The sequence below is a fragment of the Silurus meridionalis genome, chromosome 13 (assembly GCF_014805685.1).
Source record: "Silurus meridionalis isolate SWU-2019-XX chromosome 13, ASM1480568v1, whole genome shotgun sequence".
NCBI classification, from domain to species: Eukaryota; Metazoa; Chordata; class Actinopteri; order Siluriformes; family Siluridae; genus Silurus; species Silurus meridionalis.
The window spans coordinates 10,574,791-10,597,951 of NC_060896.1; the positions used below are offsets into that span (position 1 = coordinate 10,574,791).

General features: G+C 37.3%; 1 protein-coding gene across 5 annotated transcripts; it reads left to right on the plus strand.

Annotated features, from left to right (window-relative positions):
- The first annotated feature begins 664 nt into the window (after window positions 1-664).
- On the plus strand, window positions 665-22,417 carry vps9d1 (VPS9 domain containing 1). Of its 5 annotated transcripts, none has more exons than XM_046864650.1 (16): window positions 665-849; window positions 1,269-1,341; window positions 3,256-3,438; window positions 3,531-3,693; window positions 5,833-5,944; window positions 9,358-9,420; window positions 9,975-10,027; window positions 10,262-10,349; window positions 10,467-10,552; window positions 10,656-11,158; window positions 12,789-12,918; window positions 13,888-14,093; window positions 14,269-14,353; window positions 16,792-16,896; window positions 19,747-19,863; window positions 20,950-22,417. In XM_046864650.1, the coding sequence occupies exons 1-15, from the start codon at window positions 751-753 to the stop codon at window positions 19,856-19,858; spliced, it is 2,061 nt and encodes a 686-aa protein (XP_046720606.1). In that variant the 5' UTR covers window positions 665-750; the 3' UTR covers window positions 19,859-19,863; window positions 20,950-22,417. The 5 variants fall into 5 exon arrangements, with proteins under 5 accessions (XP_046720606.1, XP_046720605.1, XP_046720609.1 ...); XM_046864649.1 differs by having other exon boundaries at window positions 20,971-22,417; XM_046864652.1 differs by lacking the exon at window positions 665-849 and adding an exon at window positions 2,962-3,118 and having other exon boundaries at window positions 1,307-1,341; window positions 20,971-22,417.
- The last annotated feature ends 744 nt before the right edge of the window (window positions 22,418-23,161 follow it).

Here is a 23,161-nt window from a genome sequence, read left to right on the forward strand (position 1 = left end):
TGAAACAACATAAATAAAAATCTGTCCTTAGTCTCTCTTGTTCGGTCTGCATTTTTTTTTTAAATCAGCAGGGTACATTTGTAATTTATCCTCATTTCTTTCAAGACAAACGCAGGAGCAGGCCTGCCTAGATTTGGTAATAAAGACAGGTCTAATGCGTAGCAATAGGCTGAGTTTGGAAAGGTTATAAGATTTTTATTATATACTATATCAGCAGGCCTTGCCAATACAATTATGTAAGCTTTTTAACAGGCTACATACAGGGTTTCTTTTGTGTAAAATAGTTAATAAACACTGACTAAGGATTGGTAATCAGGGGTTGAAGTTCCAGAAAGAGGGATTGATTTTCCTTCACATGAAAGCTTTTCAATTCTAAGACCTGCATTGTATAATATAGGGGAAGTTGGCATGCCTTTTACAATGCAGACCTATGCTTTATGTATGCTTTTATATAGTATATTAGAATATGCACACGTGGATATATTAGTAAAGGCAAAAAAATGGTTTATGTCGTGTCCCCTTGAAGGAACAGCCACCTCAAATCTATTTTTTTTTAAGAGTGCTTCAAACAATGTACATTGAAAGATTTTGAAATAACGTTTTTTGAATGGTACTTGAGTGACCTTTATTTTGAAAATAAATAGTTCCGGGTTTCTTTGTTGATATCGGTTGTTGACTTCGCGGTTTGTATTATTATGAGGCAGTTGTTGCTCCCAGGTCATTATTTCACAATTATTATAATTATGTACAATGGCTTGTGCTGCCAATGACATCATTCAGAGACCTCTTCAAAATGCTATGCGCCTCGTAAAAGTGGCGATTCAGCTGGATTCGGGGAACAAACACAAGGTATTTGAATATATGGTCTGCGTCCAATATAACTGTATACACTATTAAATTGCACAACACTATAAAGAGATCTTGAAATAACACACCGCCAGAGATCTACCCGGTTATACAGTCTGCAGGGTTTCAGTCTATTCTCACTACAGTGACTGTGTATTCTGTTGCATGTTTTACTGTTTACTATGTAGTGCATGTTTGCTTGATCAATGAACATGCCCAGGTAAACAGTTTGTCTAGGTGCGGCTGGTGTTATTACTGGAATTATTATTTCCTTGTCATATAAATACAAAAAGTTGAAGTAGCTTCATTTCCCCCATTATATGTATAATATCAGTCTATGTCACCCTTACCCTGGCATGATCATGTGTTTGAGGAAACGAATGATGTAATGAGTCTTCTTCCACTTCTTCTTCTTCCTTTAGGAAGCTTACTGTGAATACTTGAGGAGTGTCAACTACATCTCTCATGCCCTGCTCCAGGATGCAATGTGTAAAGGTGGAAGAAGTCATTTTTGACACTTTTTGTTTCTAATATTTATCCCCACATGGTTTCTGTTTCAGTAGAACGTATGCTCAGAGGACAAACTCTGGACTTTGTGACCCGTTAAAACCCTGGTGTTCCTTGAACGAGAAACAAACGACGTGGAACACCAAGGAAACTTTCTAGTACAGGAGAAACAGGATTTTTGATTTTTTGCTCGTCTGTTCAGGAATTAGAATCTAAGCCATTATTGGGGGGAGTTGCCTTTAAAGGGGATAAAAGTGCTTTGTGTTCTTTATTTAGAGTTCAGTTCCACTGCAGCTTATACTAGGAACAAATGGGCATAAAGCAAAAATGCAGTCTGATGAGATATCAGTTAATCACATGAAGCGACTACAGTGAATCAATGTATGAAGGAATGGGAAAATAAGAAAAAATATTTATTTATACAATACAAAAATATATTTATGTATTATATGAATCGTGCTAGGATTGTGCCATATCGTATTATCCATGATATACAGGTACAATTCCTCCCTCTAATAAGAATTCTGTAATGTTGACTGTGTGGTTATGTATTTATCATAATTTTGTTTCTATAATGTTTTGTTATTTTGTGTTTAGACATGCATGCATGGTTTAGACAGTGGCATTAAGTAAAAGACAGGAGGTGGAGCTGGAGGTAGCAGAGCTGAAGATGTTGAGGTTTTCGTTGGGAGTGACGACGATGTACAGGATTAGAAATGAGTTTATTAGAGGGACAGCGCATGTAGGACGTTTTGGAGACAAGGTGAGGGAGGTGAGATTGAGATGGTTTGGACATGTACAGAGGAGGCACATGGGATATATCGGTAGAAGAATGCTGAGGATGGAGCTACCAGGAAGGAGGAAAAGAGGAAGGCCAAGGAGGAGGTTTATGAATGTGGTGAGGGAAGACATGCAGGTAGTTGGTGTGAAAGAGGCAGATGTAGAGGACAGAGGGTTGTGGAGATGGATGATCCGCTGTGGCGACCCCTAATGGGAGAAGCTGAGAGAAGAAGAAGAAGATTTTGCAGCATAGATTTTAGTCTGGTTATGTTTGCACTTTATAAACATATGCACCATTGTATATATTTTACAGGAAAGGTGTTAGATATTATAATTGTTTATATATATTTCTTTAAACATTTCCAGGTTAGATTATAAATCATGCAAATACTTGATTTGGAAATGAAATGTATATATTTTGTAAGCATAATTAGTTATATCTAGTGTGTAATGATGGGATAATTGTACTGTTTTGGATCAATGTTTGAGTTTGCATGACTCTCGAGAGTGTATGATGATGTGACTTGTTGCTAAAAAGATTATGCCGAATGTTATTATTTTCATGTTGTCCTTTTATATCATAAAGTCTACATCGTCCTAATCATATGCAGGTTTATATAGGTTGGTAGGTATCAAAGAAATTACTCAGTGTTGATTATGATGGTGAAACTGAGAGTTTTCTGAAAAAGCTTGAATGGGTTCATTTTTAGTTTACTGCAGCAAAATCAATACTATTGTCAGCTCTAGCCACTATTGAAGTAGGGTCTGTCTCTTTTTTTGTTTGTTTGGTTTTTTCTTTCTTTGTTCTTGTATGCTTTGCTCCAGCAGTTTTTAGAGACCAACAGCTGTTTATCAACCAGACAGACAAGCAGTCGTTAGCAGTTTCATGTTCAGGAAGGGAGAACCTTATCTTAACCACTTGTGGGTTTGGAGAGATTTCATCTGGAGGCACTATTCATTTAATGATGTCATCCCTGATTGTGATGTATTAATACCGTTCCAATATATTTTGGAGTAATAAGAGTTTTTATAGAGATTTCTGTCAAACTCTTACCAGTTGGCAGTGTATTGAAAGTGTATACTTACATATATTTTTTGCATTCTCTTTATATTCTTTGACAGCTGTGGGAGAAATGGAGGAAGTGGAAGTAGAGAAGATGGTCAAGTTGGCTGAGCAGTGCTTAGAGAGAATAAAATCTAGTATAGGAAAGAGAAATGAAACCTCTGTTTTTAATTCTTCTACAACCCCCATTCAGGCATCTTCACTTGCACAGATCACCCCTCAAACGAATACCAAAACATCAGGTGAGCAGTATGTTTTTGCACCAGATACTCCAGACTTTGTAAAACAGAAATTCAAGTGTCTATTTTATATATTTATTTATGTATATATGTAGAGACATTGAATGAAGTAGTGATGGAGCCGAGTAAATTCTGCCTGATCAAGCAGAACTCTCGACATCACAAAGTGCTCTCAGAAGATAAGGGGGAAGACTGTCCTTTCCTGCCCCCCGAACAATTTCAGAGGCTACAAGTTCTGGAGTCACAAGACAACAAAAAGTGAGTCACTCATTGCTTCATAACAGTTCCACTGAACAATCGTTGCGGTGCAGAGTCCCTGAATTGGATTGTTGACCGTCAACTTTAAAATGTTACCATGTTTTGCAGATTATATAAAACGCCAAATAACATAAACAAACACAAGCACATAAAACTGCAGTAAAAAAATAAAGAAATCAAATCACAAGTAAAAAATTCAAACTCTCTAATTACCCAAAATATTTATTCAGCTCACAAGTGCTACATGCACGTACAGAAATGATCTAGAAACGTTCATCTTGTCACGAATTATAAGGTTAAACAAAACCAATACATATTGATCTAAAATTTGTGCCTTATCTTGCTTTGCAAGAAATATTGATCCCGCATTTATTCTTAAGGGTCAGTACAGGGGCACATTTGTTCTTTAAAATTCAGATATGTGGAGCCTGTTTATGTAAAGCAGATGTGTTCAGTGCAGAATGAGTTTATAATCATAGTGTGTAATCTATCTAGATCTTTGCACAGGCTGGAGTTACTGTTCACTGCTCATGGTTATTTTAACTTTTAAATGTTGTCATAAATACACTTGAGCTGTTAATTCAGAGGTATAGACTTAGAGCTTGTACTCTTACAGCTAGATAATAATAATATGTACATCGTATTAATGAATAACTAAGTATATGATTTAGACAGGTCGTGGTCACTGCTGCTTTTTGTTTGTTGTTTTACATAGAAGTTTTACTTTCGTTTTTTATTTCTATCACGTACTGCATTCGGCATGCAATAGTCTTGAACTGAATGAGGTCATGTTTGCATTACATAGGCAGCGGAATTATGAAAGTAAAAATAGGTCCTCTAAGTTTGTGGCAAAGAACAGCATGATATCTCCGAAAAGCAATGACAAGAAATGCAATAACAGGATGCCACCTGCATCATCTCTAAGATAATATTGTCATCACTGGATATTGTCAAAGTATTTTAAAATTTGCCAGCACATCATGCTATTATGTGTGTTTGATTGTTTATCATTCCTTAAAAAAAAAAAACAACACATTTTATTTTCTACCATTATGTATATACTGTACATCAGGCCAGGACAATGTAACATAAATTATGTCATGTATGCTTTTCCAGGATATGGTGAATATTATTATATTTTTATTTAAAAAAAAATATTATTTTAAATACAAACGTCATCATTTTTTTTTTTTATCAAATGTTTACCTCTTTCTGAATGTTGTTTTTTCAGATTTGTATTGTTTCAAAGTTTTTTTTAATACCTTTGTAATCTTTCCAAACACCGTCCAAACGCCCATCTGTTGCACATTCTCTATGCATTTAAGTGTATGCTGTATGTTAATGTACTTTATGTGCACAGCCCTTGAAGGAAGTAAGTCGAAATGTGTATCTCTAAAAACTATGATATGGACATGTCCCACTATGACTTGTAAGCCCTTCCAATATTTTTTGTTTTTCTATTTTTATTTTATGGTCTATATCACACCACAGATCTGTCCTGGGGATATTTACCCTGTTTATTGAGCTGAGAAATTGATTTGTCATGGCTATCAAGTTTGTGATAGAGAACAAATCCATGCAGAATGTATGTGAAGAAAGTGCAGTTTGATATATTTCTAAATGTCATCAAGATCTGTCTATACTTTTTCCAACTGGCATCAGCAATTTCTAAAAAAGGGGAAACTTGTGAAATAGTGTAATAGAGAAATTGGTTTTCTGTGATAAGTTTGAAAATAAGTCTCTGTTTTGATCGTGAGTTCAAGTTTTTGTTTGTATGGAGTTGTAAGTGTTCTCTGGGTTCTTCGGTTCCCTACCATTTCCAAAACATCCTGGGTATGAATATGGAGTCTGCATGGTGTCCTGGCTTGCTATTCAGACATGCCTTGTGTCAGGTGTTCCTGGGATAGACCATGGCTCCACCATGATGCTGCCTGGAATAAATTAGAAGCTTAAAAAAATGAATAAGTATATCCTCATTATTGTAAAAATAAGGGGAAGAAACATGTGCACGAGAGAAAACGTGTTCCTCTCTCTTTTTCCCACAATTTTAGAAAAATAAATAAAAACGTTCTGAAGTCCAGGATACTCATTTTTATTTAGAACCGAGTTTTTGATCTCACAACCTGATTTGTGTTACAGGGAATTAACACCTATTGAGGAGGCTTCATGTCTAAACCAGAAACTAAAAGCTAATTATGAGGCACGTCTGGCACGGCTTGCCCCCGGTCAGGCCACACAGAAAACATCACTGGTAAATACCTCTTCTCAAGCAATTGTCTTTTCAGTCTCCTTTATTAATTTTTTATTTATTTTTTTTTTTACTCACATGGAGATGTCTGAGCATTTTAACAATCCTCTTTGTTTTCTCGCCATCAATTGCATGCCCAGAAGTAAAGTACACTTAACTGCCTTTGTCTAACTTCTGCTATATTTATAATCTATTTCAAATATGTCAAAATTCATCGCTGCTTTTAACATGGCCTGTTCTACTAATACTAATTTGAATTGCTTTGTCATATAGGACTTCACATTTTATATGTGAAAATTGTACATATTGCATATGTACAAATAATATGCACTAATTTGAATAAATTCAGATAATGCTGAGAACTATATGTGGTAATACATTTGATATATTCCAAGGTAGGTTTGAGTTTTAAAAAGGATACTTTATATATACATCACTACAGATTTGTTTTTTTGGTTTTACTCTGACTATGGTTTTTAGTCTTTGGCTGAATGAAACTATTCAGTTTATACATATGTATAGGTTCTCAGAGTGGGGTCTGTGAAGCATTGCCAGGAGGTCAGTGGGGTTTTGTTTTGATTTGTTACAGGAGCTTACAGTCCAACCTTATGTAACTGTTATATTTATTACTTCACTCATATATAGTAAGCAGACAGCTGACTATCACACAAATATGTGCCCATTCCAAAATCTTGAATGTAAAAAGGAACTTAGTCTTCACTTGCCTGAAATGGTTTTTCACTAGATCTTGGAGTGTGGCTAAAACAAAATGTCTGCAGCCCTCCACCCTCACTACATGCATTTAATGATATTTTCATCTCTCCCTTTTCAAATTCATGTGTGATTGCTAGCAGCAAAAACACTCCCCTCAGTCATATTGCCCATTACAACTAAGGCTTTTAGATTAGATTAAATTAGATTAGATTAGATTAGCACCTTTAACTGTGTGCAGCATCAGTTCTGAGGACTTCTCAGAAAGAAAAAGAAAAACAGTAGCTAAACTTTAGATTTATAATAGTATGTATTTGTTGTGTTGTGATCGGCTCTTGGAGTTGTGCATTGTGTTGTGATTGGCTCTTGGAGTTGTGCATTGTGTTGGGATTGGCTCTTGGAGTTGTGCATTGTGTTGGGATTGCCTCTTGGAGTTGTGCATTGTGTTGGGATTGCCTCTTGAGTTGTGCATTGTGTTGGGATTGCCTCTTGGAGTTGTGCATTGTGTTGGGATTGCCTCTTGGAGTTGTGCATTGTGTTGGGATTGCCTCTTGGAGTTGTGCATTGTGTTGGGATTGGCTCTTGGGGTTGTGCATTGTGTTGGGATTGCCTCTTGAGTTGTGCATTGTGTTGGGATTGCCTCTTGAGTTGTGCATTGTGTTGGGATTGCCTCTTGGGGTTGTGCATTGTGTTGGGATTGCCTCTTGGAGTTGTGCATTGTGTTGGGATTGCCTCTTGGAGTTGTGCATTGTGTTGGGATTGCCTCTTGGAGTTGTGCATTTTGTTGGGATTGCCTCTTGGAGTTGTGCATTGTGTTGGGATTGGCTCTTGGAGTTGTGCATTGTGTTGGGATTGCCTCTTGGGGTTGTTTGCTGTGTTTTGATTGACTCGTGTTGCGGTGTTGTGATTGGCTTTAGGGCTGTTCACTGTGTTGTGATTGGCTCGGAGATAATTTGGCGATTAAAAAGCAGAACAGCTCGGTATGGTTTCCGGCGTCATGAGGACATTGTTTGGTGTGCACGCTGCAGGTGGGGTGTCGGTGTAAGCTAAATTAAAGCGTGTCTTTCCGGCGTGTAATTAGAGTCGGGTGTAATTTTACGAGTCCTCCACTCCCACCAACACTTTTTCCTTCGTTTGTTTGGGAGTTAGTTAATGAGAAGGATGAATGAGTGTTTCAGTGCAGTGTGTTGAGTTTTAGTGCAGCACCGACTGTAGAATAATGAGTGTGTTTTTATGCTAATGAGCGCGCGGGTCTCCTCTCAGGTGACACTTTTGCTTTAGCATCGATTAAGACGTTGATTCACTCAGCGGGCAGATCAACATACCGTGTGTGTGTGTGTGTGTGTGTGTGTGAGAAGGGGAAGAGAGTGTCATACCGCTCAGGGAATCCAGCTAGACTGATGATTATTTTTTAGTTTTTGCACCACTTTAGTTTTAATGTTACCACTATAGTTGATCGTAATCTATTAAAAAATACAAGTCTGAAAACGACGTTTTAATTAAACACACCTGGAAATGTTTCGACAACGTGGTCAAGCTCTGATGGGGGTTCCTACCTACTGGAGTAAATTCAGAACGTTTCTAAAGGTATTATCTCTCAAATACTTATTTTTTTTTACATTAGAATTGGTTTCAATTAAATCTCCGACCTGTTTTTGTTAAATAGCCGAAAAAGTAGGTGTTTTTTTGTTTAGTTTTTTAAGTTAATTAGTAACCATTTGACCTCTTCACCTTAGCATGGTTAACATAGACGTGTGCAAGTGAACTTTTCTGAGTTCAGTATTTTAAAAAGTAAAACATTAAATGTATTTATTCTTAAGGATTTTCTGTCGCTTCTCAAAAAGGTATTAGTGTAGGCTTTGTTTAAGCTCACCTCCTGCAAACATGGACACTGCTTTCACATCCCCACTCTAGATTTACAGCCTGTAGTTTTTAAATTGAATTTCTGCATAGATAGATAGATAGATAGATAGATAGATAGATATAGATGCCTGCATCTTAATTATCAATGCTTGTAAATACAAAATAGTTCTAGAAATGGGGACAGTGCTGAGTCCTCATAAACAAGTGCAAGCCAAAAGCTGCCTTTTTAGTTCAATAAACAAAATCAGATTTATTTATTTATTATTCATCCAAATTTCACTAAAATGTATTGCTCCTGAATGCCAACAGGCACATTTACTGCTTAACCATTAGTGTAAATAAAACCACTGTCTCCTTGGTTTGTTTTATTGTTAGATGTGCTACACATTAGGTAATTTGACTAGTGCCATCGAACTTGATTTGAACTTAAACGGGTCAATAAATTCATATTTCTCTGTGCGTTTATTTATTTACATTTTTTTTAAGAAATCAGTGTTGACACTTCTTTACTGTGACCATCGAGGGAAAATACATTTTAAGAATTACATTTGAGGAGAGGATCTGCTGAGAAATCAGTCGTTCATGTTTACAAACTAGTCATTGAACCATGATTTTATTGTATTTTTTTTTTTATGCTTACTTTGATTGGTTGAAGTACACTGCTGGGTCCACATCTTAACACCAATCTGCTAATTGAAATCCTCCAGTAAATTTTATTTATTTATTTTTTTTTATTATTTTTTTTTAAATTGATTAAACTTTAGACTTCTTTTATTACCTGATATTTGTGTGCTGCGAAAATAAGCTACCTTTAATGTTTGTTTCCCCCCCCCCAATATAAGACACTGTCTCTTCAGAGGCAAATGATGGAGAACCTGATTATAGCCAGAGCCAGACAAGATGCTGTATCCTTTATTTATAAGATGTCAAACTGCAACCAGATCTAAATGTACCTACATTTTATGAGATGATCTGAGACCAACGTTGCTATAGACATTAATATGTGAATGCGATTGTTTTATTTTATATATATATATATATATATATATATATATTCTTTTTATATATATATATATATATATATATATCAGGAAATCCTGTGATTCATAATAGTGCTAACTATGGACAACGCCCCCAAAAGTATATATTGGTCATATGTTTGACATTTGATGTGTGCAGTAGGTCAAACTTGTTGACTGAAAGAAAAGCGATCCATATTGATTTGTTGCAAAGAAGACATCAGCATCAATTTTGGAAAAAGGGGGGAAAAAAGAGCACTGTTATGTTTTCAAGTCAGATTTTCCTGAATTATTGCAGATAAAAATTGCATAATCAAGCTTTGGATTATGAGGACAGAAAAAATGAAGAATGAAAATGCCTGGAATGCATATAAATTATTTGACAATTTTAGAGGACTCACTAAGGACTTGCGTTTTGAAGTTTTCCTCAATAACTAAAGCTCCAAAGGAAAATGGAAGAGAGAAGACTCAGGCTGCAAGAGCAAGCAAACAGGTGAAACTTTTTTGTTAAAATTTGAAAAAAATATATATATTTATAAAAAAAAATTCCAGGCATTTGCAAAGGTAAAATGTCTTTATTTGATGCTTCCTTGTAACAAATTACACCCTTATTTCTTACACGATGCCAGCTGACTTTTCCTGCATGTTGCTCTTATTGTTATAAAAACTGTTACGATGACTTCCATCTTTATGTATACAGGATGCAGATTTGTGTTTTTTCCTACAGGAAATTTTCTTCATCTGTGATTCTGACACCTGAGGAGCAGGAGCAACGAGTTCTATATGCAAATATATTAGAATATGAGCAAGATCATGTAAGTGTTTTTGTGAATGACACTTAAATGTGCAGTTCACTGGATGTTTGTTATAATTTACATAAAGCAGGTAACCTTTGAAACATATTTTCTTTTAAATTATGTTTGGTTCTTTAGGATTGGCCTAAGGTATGGAAAGCTAGCTTGAAGAAGAATCCAAATGATTCAACTTTGGTTTCAGGCCTAGTCACCTATCTTCTTAGGTATGAACTCAAAAAGACATGGTTGGTAAATAAGGATTTTAAGATAATGTATTTATCTTGTTACCATGTTGCTTTTAATAAAAATCTTTTTTTTATATTTAAGCTGTCCAGAGCATCCTGTTGTGAAGTTATTAAAGAAGCTCCAGTATGAAGTTTATAACAGGCTGTACCCCATAATAAGCCATACTGTTCCTCCAAGTCCAACACCTGGCCACGCTGTTCCATTAAAGCCTTCACACAGTGCACAGAGCCTGCTGCTCCCTCAAAGTCCACCGTGTCAGCTCAAGCCTAGCCTAAGCCACAGCCTATCAGATGCTTCCATCTCACTCTCACCACTCCCTGACCTAAACGCTAACAATGCAGCCTCAAAAATAGATTCAGAAGTGCTCCCGACCCCAGTTCCTCCAGATCGAGAGAACTCTTTTGAGGATCTTGAGCAGTATATGGCCCAGCTGGACTGGGCTTCAGCTTGTACAGGTGACACACTCTCTGATATGACCTTTGACATGACCCATAGTGACATGGAAGCTCACCTTCAAGACCTGGAGGAGCGAGCTTTAAAAGAACACCTGAAAGCTACAGTCAAAGACATCCACAATGCCATTGGTAGGCAAGCATGCTTACAGTGCCTTCGGAAAGTATTCAAGCACTTCACTTTTTCCACATTTTTATGTTACACCCTTATTCGAAAGTGGATTCAACTCATTATTTTTCTCAAAATTGTACAAACAATACTCCATTATGATGACATGAAAGAAGTGTGTGAAATTTTTGCAAATGTATTCAAATTAAAAAGCGAAAAAATATTCATCACAGCCTTTGCTCAATATTGTGTTGAAGTACCCTTGGCACAAATTACAGCCTTTTAAAATTAAAGTCTTTAAATATGATCTTACAAGTGTGGCACACCTATTTTTGGGGCAGTTTCTCTCAATCTTCTTGGCAGAACCACTCAAGCTCCATCAGGTTGTATGAAGAGCATCGGTGCACAGCTATTTTCAGATCACTCCAGAGATGTTTAATTGTGTTCAAGTCTGGGCTCTGGCTGAGCCACTCAAGGACATTAAAAGAGTTGTTCCGTAGTCACTCTGTTGTTATCTTGGTTGTGTACTTAGGATCGTTGTCCTTTTGGAAGATGAAGCGTTGCCCCAGCCTGAGGTCCAGAGCGCTCTAAAGCAGGTTTTCATCAAGAATGTCTCTGTGCATTGCTGCATTCATCTTTCCCTCGATCATGACTAGTCTCCCAGTTCCTGCTGCTGAAAAACATCCCCACAGCATGATGCTGCCCCCACCATTGTTTTGGCCTGGTGAGCGGTGCCTGGTTTGGCCTGATACTTGGCGTTCAGGCCAAAGAATGTTCGACATATTTTGTTTCTGATGGTCTAAGGTTCTGTCAGATGCTTTTTGGCAAACTGCAGTTGAGCTGATGTCTTTTTTACTGAGGAGTGGCTTCTGTCTGGCCTCTCTACCATACAAGCTTGATTGGTGTAGTGCTGCAGAGATGGTTGTTCTTCTGGAAGGTTCTCCTCTCCACAGAGAAACGCTGGAGCTCTTTCAGAGTGACCTTCGGGTTCTTGGTCACCTCCCTGACTAAGACCCTTCTCCCCTGATCGCTCAGTTTGGCCGGGCGGCCTGCTCTAGGAAGAGTCCTGGTGGGTCCAAACCTCTTTCATTTACGGATGATTAAGGCCACTGTGCTCATTGGGGTCTTCAATGCTGCAGAAATCTTTCTGTACCTTTCCCCAGATCTGTGCCTCGATACAATCCTGTCTCTGAGGTCTACAGACATTTCCTTGGACTCCATGGCTTGGTTTGTGCTCTGACATGCAACTATTCTCTGTGGGACCTTTTATATAGACAGGTGTGTACTTTTCCAGATCATGTCCAATGAACTGAATTTACCACAGGTAGACTCCAATCAAGTTTAGAAACATCTCAAGGATGATCAGTGGCTGCAGGATGCACCGGAGCGGAATACTTGTGTACATGTGATTTTTATTTATTTCAGGTTTTTTTTTTTTTTTTTGGTTTGTTTGGTTTTTGTATTTAATAAATTGGCTTAGATTTCAAACAAACTTCTTTCACGATGTCTTTATGGGGTATTGTTGTGGAAAATGTGGAAAAAGTGAAGGGATGTGGATGTTTAAAGAAAGAACATAAGAAAAATATAATTTTACAATAATTGTGATTGTGTTTAATGATTGTCTAAATGAATGCTTTTGTCTCCCCTCTTTAGATCGGCTGCTGTCTCTGTGTCTACTTTCTTTTGAATGTCTCAACACTGCAAGCTCCAAAGACCAATGTGTAGCATGCATAGAGGAGGTCTTCTTCACCCCAATATGGGGCCCTCTACTGGCACTTTTTAGGTATTCCAAGTTTTATAGTATGTTGATTTTGATTTAGTAAATATTAATTAGTTACAGTTTTGATTAGAGATCAACTTGTGTTTTGCATGTAGAGTGGCACTACAACTGGGTGTTTAATATAGAAATACTGGTAGGCAGTCCATTAACACGATTCTGTATAACCCAATGCTAAATAAATCAAAATGAAGAACATGGAATAAGTGAAATTGGTTAGCAGTCTGTAATGATTAAATACATACAAAATAAATATTGAGCAGCTTGCCTAGCACATTACGTATGCATGGGTTTAGCCAGCATTTTACAAGCAATTGGCAGCTCACTTGTAAAGTGTTTGAGTCAGGTGAGTTATAGCAGTAAAAATGCTGGGATTTGGGTGTAATCCAGGAGTCAGGTGGAATAATTTTAGTATGGCAGGTTTGTTTAAGTTCTTTAAGTGAACCTGTCTGGTCTTGAAATGTTTTCATTATCAGAAAAGAGCTGCACCCTGCTATGTTGAAAGAACCAAAAAAAATGCCTAGATATTTTTTGCAAATACCGATTGAAAGAGTGTACCACCGTTGACTGACTCAACTATAAAACTGAACTCAATCTCTACAAATTCATTTCAGTGCCAGTGTTTGCTCAGTCTTAACAATAGAGGGTGCTCTTAAGCTAAAAACAAATGAAGTTATTCAATGTGTCATTTCTATGTGTCTGTCTAAACTAATCATTTATTAATAGCCTGTTTTTTAGTTAATGTGTTAGAGCAGGGAACGCAATTAATTTTTATTGCCAAAGACACTATTAAAATGCCCTGAACATCTGACTTTCAAATAGATCTGCATTTCTGGAAATATAAAAATCAGATCAATAGCAGATACTGTTGCCCTCTGTAACTAGTTTAAAGCTGTCCTCCTAAAGGCAGTCGTCCTGTATATCCTTGAGCTTTTTTTTCCGTACAAAACTGTTTATTTTCTAACTATGCTTTAGGAAGGTGAATCAAGATCGCGAGCAGGCTTTTGAGAGCAGTGTTCTCCTGTACCGTAATATTTCACCTGGTGATATTGGTGTAGCAGACAAACTGTTTCCCAAAGATCCTGCTGTACTGCATGGTTCCTACCCATACGAGTCTGCAGTGCAGGAACTTCAGCTCCTCTGTAAAGACTGTTGTCCTCAGAAGAAGCTAGAATGCATAGGTGAGATCCCCTGGCATAATAACATGTGGTAGTTAGTAAGTAATTAATTAGCTCATATAATGGCCATCATTAATACATTTTTTATATTGGGGGAATAATTAGATTTGATTTCATGGAAAATATCGAGCAAGCACTGAATTTGGCTAAAACATTTTGTTATTGTTTTACACTTCAGTGAGAACCTTACGGCTCATTTGTGCCTGTGCTGAGCATTACCGTCTCCTTCAAGAAAACGATCCATCACCTAAAACGGCAGCCATGTAAGTAGGCCAAGTTTGGCTTGTGCACTAGTGAATGCTCAGCTTGCTGTCTACTTGCCTTCATTCTTCTGCCTAGCATTGAACAAAAGTTTGGGAGAGACATGAGGAAGTTGATGTGGATGTTTTTGAGTTAAGTAGGCGACCTCCTGCATGTCCCTTTAGCAGTCTGTCAGATTTCATCAGACCCCACACTGGTCAAAGCATAGCAGGGGGGCTGTCTCAGCCCTAGGCTCTCAGTGGGATGCTCTGAAATGGTTAGCGTGTTAAGTGGGTCGTTCTTTCAGGGACAAATACAGGCCTCGACATGGTGTCACAGGAAAGTGACAGAATGCTGTTGGAGGATTAGTCAGTTAGCTGCCTGGAAATAAGAGGGGACATCAAATGTAGATAGGGAAGAACTGTATTATATAAGATATTAAAGAGAATTTAATTTGACATTTCTCAAACAAAATTACATATTTTCACTAGTACAGGCAAAGAATGGGTGTCCTTGTTTACTCTAAATAGTAGTCAGAGTTTAAGGTGCTGAGATTTTCATTGGGAGTGACGAGGATGGACAGGATTAGAAACGAGTTTATTAGAGGGGCTGTACATGTAGGACGTTTGGGAGACAATGTGAGAGAGGCTCGACTGAGATGGTTGCTTCATGTGCAGAAGAAGGACATGGGGTATATATGAAGAAGGCTGAGGATTGAGTCACTAGGCAGGAGGAAAAGAGGAAGGCCAAAGAGGAGGTTTATGGATGTGGTGAGGGAAGACATGCGGGTAGTTGGTTTGAAAGAGTCAGATGTAGGGATCAGGGGGGTATGGAGATGGACGATCCGCTGTGGTGACCCCTAATGGAAGCAGCTGAAAGATGACTTGCTCTAAATAACAAAAAATAATATCTGAAATATTAATAATATCTGAAATAAATGTTTGATGTTTAAAGATTGGAAAGTAAAATGAAGTAATTAGGTTGTTTTTTTTTCCAGTGGCTTAAGCTTTCATCAACTTTTTATCCCTTTTTAATTTATTCCCCCTGTAACTGTAATATGTTGGGCTGGTTGGCCTGTGCATGCAAGATAGAGTTGTATTTGTCCATTAAATCTAAGCAGATAACAGACTGCTCAGCTGTGGTGTTGGGAGGTTTTATTTTAGTTTTCATTAAATACATTTGTAATCAAGGCAATACATGTGAGCTCATACAGGCATCATGTTAAATAATCTGAATGAAGCTGAATGACTGTGCATCATGTCTGTTTAGCTCAACGTTGTGCTTTTCAGATTTCCAGAATCTACTGGCTAATTTGGATTTATTGGATAGGAAATGTGCGTGTTTGTGTCCTGTTTGAGTTTTATTTAGTACCGTGTTAAAATGTTCTATTACCAGAGCTGTGTGTGGCTTCGGCCTATAATGAGTATGGGTTAAATTTATTGCAATTGCTCGAGGGAACTTTTTGTGCTTGGTATCAAAGTTATATAAATATATCTATGATTTTAAAGTGGCAGTAGAGATTGGTACGCTTGCTGCCCTTTTTTTTTTTTAGTTTGTGCCTGGCGGTTAGGGCTTGTGAATTTGCTCATGCATGTCTGCACAGGAACAATTAAAGTATTCTAACCCTTTTTCATTCTCTTGCATTGTCTGATTTCTTTTTGTCTCTTTATTACATAGTCTAAGACACTTTTACACACTTTTTACACTTTTTTTTTCCCTTCACTTGATCAGTTTATTTTGTATTTTTTGCACACTTGTCCCCATTCATTTACTGCCTTTTAAATTAAGAGTGGATCTCATGGTGCACTGTTTGAGGTAATCTGGGTTTTTTTCCCCTTCTGCTTAACACCCCACACCCTCCATATATTTTTTTTTTTTATTTTTATTTTTTTTTACTCACTCACCTGAGGACCTTGCAGTGAACCTTTTCCTCATTTTGCATGTCTATAGGATTGACACGTCTATGTAACCTTATGTATTTTGGCAAAACCCTCATGATCTATGAAGTTTAATTATTACTACATGATCCAAGAAAAACAATCCAAATTCTGATCACATTCAGTCATTCAGGCAAGACCTGAAACTCGACTTTACTAGATATAAGTATTAATTCTATACACCTGGAATTAGATATTTTGGCATGGCTTCACTATGTAAAGCTTGTTGCTATGTCCACTGCTCAATTGCTTAGCTGAAAGATATCCGGTGTCCTTTGGGCCAGCAAGAAAGAGGACACCCAGGTACTTTCTCACGCAAGCACGCCTCAATCCAAAGCGCGTGTGAATACTTGTGGGTTTTGCCAAGTGGTGACTTTGAAGGATTTGCACTTTGCATGAGTGCACCATCTGAAATACCAAACAAGAGCCTCTAGACATGAGAAGACATGAGAATGTTCGAAGTATTACTGTTCATTAGAAAGAATGATCATACTTTTATCTCCTTTCCCTTTTCTTTCTTACAGTGGAGCAGATGATTTGCTGCCCATTTTGTCTTATGTGGCTTTGCGCTCTGAACTGCCTCAGCTAGTCTCTGAATGTGCTGCGCTGGAAGAATTCATCCACGAGGGGTGAGTCCCTGAAATTCAGAACCCACTTATTCTTCTCAAGTCTGCAGTGTGTTGTATGGCTTGCAGTGGCAGGCTATCAGGACCAGCAAGGCCTTCTCTGCTGGCCTAAACCTTTTTCCATATATATGTATTAAATTATTTCCAATAGTCTTATTCTCTTCCTTTCATAGCTTTTCTCTTTTTTGCTGCTTCCAGTAGTGTATGTTTCGGTTAGTTTCTATCCAATCATATTTCAGCGATTACGTTTTGAGTCGATAGTTGATTGCTGTAACTATCGGCAAAAAAAACATACCGATACCATGCTGAGAAGGTCCGCTGTCATTACAAGAGCTGCCTCTAGAGGTTAATCACTGATGCCAATTGCTGTTTGTTTTACAAAACTGCGCACTGCACGGAGAGCACTGTTATATATAATTAGGGCCCGAGCACCAAGGAGCAGGCCAGAATGGCCTGCACCAGAGGTGCGAAGCCCTATTGTTTTCCTTAGAATTTATTTATTTATTTATTTATTTATTTATTTATTATTATTAGGGCCCGAGCACCGAGGAGCAGGCCAGAATGGCCTGCACCAGAGGTGCGAAGCCCTATTGGTTTCCTTAGAATTTATTTATTTATTTATTTATTTTTTATTTTTTACACACATTGGTCATTAGAGGTCCCTTAACATACTCGAAAACTCTTGAAATTTGGCACACACGTCAGAGTCCTTTGTCACTAGGGCCGGACAAAGGCCGGTATTAAGGCGTGGCAGGGGGGCTCTGTAGCGCCCCCTGAAATTCAAAACCAAACATTTGTGCACAGATCGGGCAATTATGTTCGCACATGTACGAAAGTTGGTACGCATATAGATCTCATCGAGCCAAACAACGTTCGCCCTCTAAACTATGAGCTACGCCCAACAGGAAGTCAGCCATTTTGGTTTGTTTTATAAGTGCATGCAGTGAACTTTTAAATACTCCTCCTAGGGAATTCATGCGATTGACATCAAACGTGGCGAACATGATGCCGAGACATTGGACTTGCTAAATTGCGAAGGGATTTTTGATATCTCGAACGGTGCTGCCATGGCGAGGCGACAAATTTATGGCGAATTCGGAGAACAGGAAGTGTTTAATATCTAAAGCAAAAAAATGTCTTATTCAGATGACACGCTGTGTATATGTTCTGCCAAGGATTCCGTTCGCATCGATGTGCCTATTGTGAATCTCGGACATAGCGACACCAACAGGCGCCAGGAAGTGTGTCAGTCACAAAAGGTGGATTTTTTGACAGTTGCATGTGGTGAACTTTTAAATACTCCTCCCAGGATATTTATGCGATTGACACCAAACGTGGTCAACATGATGCTGAGACATTGTAGATAATAAATTGCGAAGGAATTTTTGATATACCTCGAACGCTGTTCCCATGGCAACGCGTCAAACTTTACTTTTATGTCAGGCATATTTAAGGCTTTTGGCATGCTTAGATTACCTTGAAATTTGACACATACATCACATTTGACAAGTCACATACATCTCAAGTGTGGACAAAAAGGTCGAACAATGGTGTGTCTCTTAAGTGGCTCACTAGCGCCCCCGTTTGTCTAAAATGTGGGGTTTCTTTTACCTACAGTCCCCAAATGGGTCAGTAACAACATAAAATAGTCCACTGATATTTACCCACTTGATGCACTTGCCCACCGTGCATTGCTTTCTGGGGGGCACCGTATAGCGATACACAAACATGCGAGGGCCCGCCATCGCTGCTTGCAGCTATATTTTATTATTGATATAATGTACTAATTTATTTAATTTTTATAAATCAGTACTGTTTATTTTTGTAATAAAGTGCAGTACTATGTAGATGGATTTTTTTATTATTATTTAAAAAAAAGTTTTATCCACTGTCTACTTTAAAAAATGTCTGATTAATCAGTTATCAGCAAGTACAATCTAACATAATTATCGGTATCTGTAAAATCCAATATTGGTCGACCTTTAGTAATGACATTTAATCTCGCTGCATGAGGTCCCTGTCTGTGATGGAGCTCTCATACTGCATTGCTCTGTAATAATATTGATGGTTTCTATAGCCACTGAAAGTGCTTTTAACAACAGCAAATTAGTGGAGAGAAAGCATAAAACTTCTGCTATGTGTCACCAGTTCAAATGGGTATTGGAATTTCCACTTGGTGCTGCTGCTTGTAAATTGTTGTAAATTTATTGTAAAGGATTCAATTCTATATTATGTCTCGAGGACTGCCCCACTCTTGGGTGCTAGAATGCGCTTGCGTGCCTGCTGAGACCACAGTCAAGAGCTCTGTTTATCTCTGTAAAAGCCACCCTTTTTTACAGCCTGGTTAGGTTGGCAGTGATATGGGAATTTCCATTACACTCTGGTTTGCCTTTTTCTTTTTTTTTTTTTTTTTTTTTTTTTTTTTAAACTTTCTATAAAATACAAATAAAATTCCTCTCACTGTTTGTGTAACTAAGTGGTTTGGAAAGATCTGAATTGGAGCAGTTGGAAGTTATTGTGCTGAATTCTAGAAAAGGCCACATGTACCTCCTTTTAATTATTCTTTCACTATTGATTCAGATTACAGCGCTTTTGTTAATTAAAATGTAATTTTAGATAGACATTTTGTTCTTGGTCACCCAGAGGTGACTATTAGTCTTATTTTAAATGACTGCGTTTATCTTCTCTGGACCACCTGTACACGCATGCAGTATTAGGGAAGTGATTCTCTAGGGAATGTTTTACATTAGTTTGTAGTATTTTAGGCTAATGTGGTTGTGTGGGGGGATTGGTAACATTATCACATAAGGATCTTTTGGATCAGTTTAAACGGATTTTGAATTCTTTCCTTAGGTATCTGATTGGCGAGGAGGGCTACTGCCTAACGTCACTGCAGAGTGCCCTGTCGTATGTGGAGTCACTGCACTTGACTGGAGCTTTGGATCTGGCTGCAAAACCTACCTGACTCAGGTAAGACACTGCACAACTCATCCATTAAATATGCCATACAATGAGTCACTGTAGGTGCGGATAGCGTGCACCTGCACGTTATTAAACCCAAAAGTACAACTTAACGTTGCAATATAAAATAAGTTATTTTTGTAGAGTTATCTGTGCTTTTGTGTCAAGAAAAGGGCCGGGCAAGTTGGTGGTTTGCGGATTCTCACTTTATAGCCCATTCATGCAACTCAAACATGCCCTATTATGTCACTAGAAACACGTAAAGGAGATGCTCATGCTATGTGCACTGTGCACATTCAATTCAGTTTGTGTCTTGTGGTGTGGTGTTGTTACCTCGCTGACGTTGATCATTTTCCTATAATCGCATGTCCTGAAATGGTTTTAATCCTCTACCACAGCAATTTGTGCATTTGAGCATCATAATTTATCTGTTTGTAGTTATGATTTTATGTTGTGGAACTTCCATGAAACAGGGTGCAGGGGTGCCAGCACCACTCACAATAAAGCCTCCGAGCAGCAAGAGAGAAACAGTAGAACTTAACCACAGAATCCCTTGCATGTCAGTAGATAGTACATCCATGCAAACAGCATAAATAGTGTATCGGTTAAACCAGTATTAAAAAACATTTTAATATATAAGCCTTTTTGCAGTTTCTAGAAAACATGACTAACAATGCTTTGTAGTCCAGTTTGTTTATATAATGTTGCACACAATGTGTTTACCACCCGTTGTAAAATATCCATTGTTGTTGAACTGTCTTGTTTGTTAATATTTGTATATCTGAAAATTAGTACGGAATGATCGAATTCTAAATTTGGCGGAATGTGAATTCAGCTGAACACCGTTTTCATGTGTGCTGTTTAGCCTACAATGTCAGCATTGAGTAAATCTACAGATACAGTCTGTGTTGGCCAACAACTTGCTATTTTTTTTTTTATGTATACATTGGTAACATTATCACATAAGGACTGTTTACAAAGAAACTTTAATACATTAGGGGTTAAGGCTTGTAAGTACAAAATCTGTGATTGCACAAAGACTGTTTAAAAGTCAGTTGTTGTTTTTTTTGTGACTGGGGCTGATGTTTTTCACAGACTCCATACGTTTCTCTTTAGTCCTTCAATCCAGGACAGCAACGTCTCAGTCTTTCCTATCATCAGTGCTGCAAGATTAAACACCCGTCATCCATCCAGCATAGAAGATGTAACACAAAGCGAGTCTGGAGCTTTGCAGCCTCAAAAGCGTGAGAGCTCTGAATCCTGCTGTGTTGCAGAGTTGGGTCCCAAATGGTCTTTGGTTAGTGAAATGGAATCAGGTTGATGTTATGAGGGAGTTGTTTTGGGCGTTTAAAAAATTAAATCAAATAGCGTGCCTAATTCAATTATCTCTGCGTCCTGTTTTGTTTTCTTCATAATATAGTTGTTTTACTGTGAGTGAACAGAAGACTAAAATAACTACAACCATTTGTTTTTGTTTTGCTGTTTTTTTTTTTTTTTTTTTTTTTACCCGGGTCTAGTACATGTCTTCTCACGAAGTATAAAAATGGCAAAATTGTGCTGTTTAAAAAGACTCCTAGAAAGTCATGAGTGAAGAGATTGCAATGACTAAATTTTTTTTGTGTAAGAAAAGTTGTGCCATTTAAGTTTTATCATTGTATCATCATAACTATAAACCTTGAAGACGAAGGACTGACCTGCTGTTTTAATGAGGAAAAAACAAGGACGTAATTTCTAGCACACTGTAATTAATGGAATTGAGCATGTTTCAGATAAATATCCAACTAACTTGTTTTGTTGACGTTATACTTTGATGAATGATGTTTGCAGGTTGGATAATAAATGGGATTTTTCGAGCTATCTACATCCTGATTTTGAAAATAGTGGCATGAGAGATATGCCAGACACTTTATTTACATTTTTTTTTATTGTGACAGTGACCTGGATCAGCACTTTGAGAAGCACATAACAAGGACTGCATATTTAAACATTCACTGAATATTAAGTTTCCTACAGAGTAGTATACATGTATATAACTGCGTTTTCTTCCACCCACCATGAATTATATTGTTTGTATAAACAATTATATATGGTCTTGTTTACTGTTTTTGCTCCTTTCAAATATTTTACTAAACTAATGTGTTTAAATATTTACTGCTTTACCAAAAATCATTTCGACATAAAAAAGAGTTGTACCAAAAGATTTTTTTTTTTTTTTTATGTGAACTGTTGATGCTTAAGTGTATTTTATGCTCCATTCAATTATGCAAAATGAATGTTGAGAAGGAAAAAAAAAAGTCTTAGTTTATGAATATAAAATGCTGGCATTGCTGTACCATATCTAATGTAAATATGTATCTAACCTTATGTAACATCTGTCTAATATAAATGTATTTGTCCTAGTTTTTTTTTTTTTTTTTTCCTTCTGTGTATGTGGATCACTGGCTGCAATCAATTGAATATTTGCTGTATTGCTAATGATCTTTAAATGTGAATTTGTTGAAAAAGAATGCATAATGTATAGTATGCCATGGGTTTTGTAATAATAAAACTGAAGTGACCTTTACCCTGGGTTGTCCTTCACAGGTAACGGGTACAAATTGGGCTAAGGCAGAAAAAAAGTATAACTTTGATTTATTGAAAAAGTCTTGATTTTCAGCTTTGGGTGCCAGGAATAACTAAGAAGCAGAATTCTAGAATGTTACAAGATATTTCATGCCAGGTAAGACTGGATTAAACATGCCAGTTTACATCAGAGGGCGGTGCACCCAGGAATTTCTCATATACCCTTTCTTGTCTATTGTTAACTCTGATGTCCAGCTTATTGTCCTCTATTTTTCCCCAGTTCTTGTTTTCTGTTACATGAACAAACATAACTTCTAGAATGAAGAATATTTCTCTTTAGCAATGCACAAAAGCCCAAAGGAATTTATGCTGCTTTCAATTTCTGGTGGAAATATAATTACAGGTTGCATGCATCTGTAGGCCACGAAACTCGTGTGATTACAAATTAATTATATTTTTTACTATTTTTTCAGGTTTTTATTAATATGAATATGATACCTGCAGAAAGCCAGTAAGGTTTGTGTTAATGTTGCATGTTGTCTAAGCAGTTGTAGTTTATACAGTTTTCTCGAATCATGACCTCTGAACTTCTGAGGCGGACTTGCCTTAACTCTACTGCTGGTGCCTTCTAGTCTGTGTAGCCGTCTTCTCTTCATTTGTACACTCTGTCTAAACAGATCCGGTTCCAGAGCATTCGTGCTAATACCACCATTACCATTTCATGTCCATCACTAACTAGCCAAAC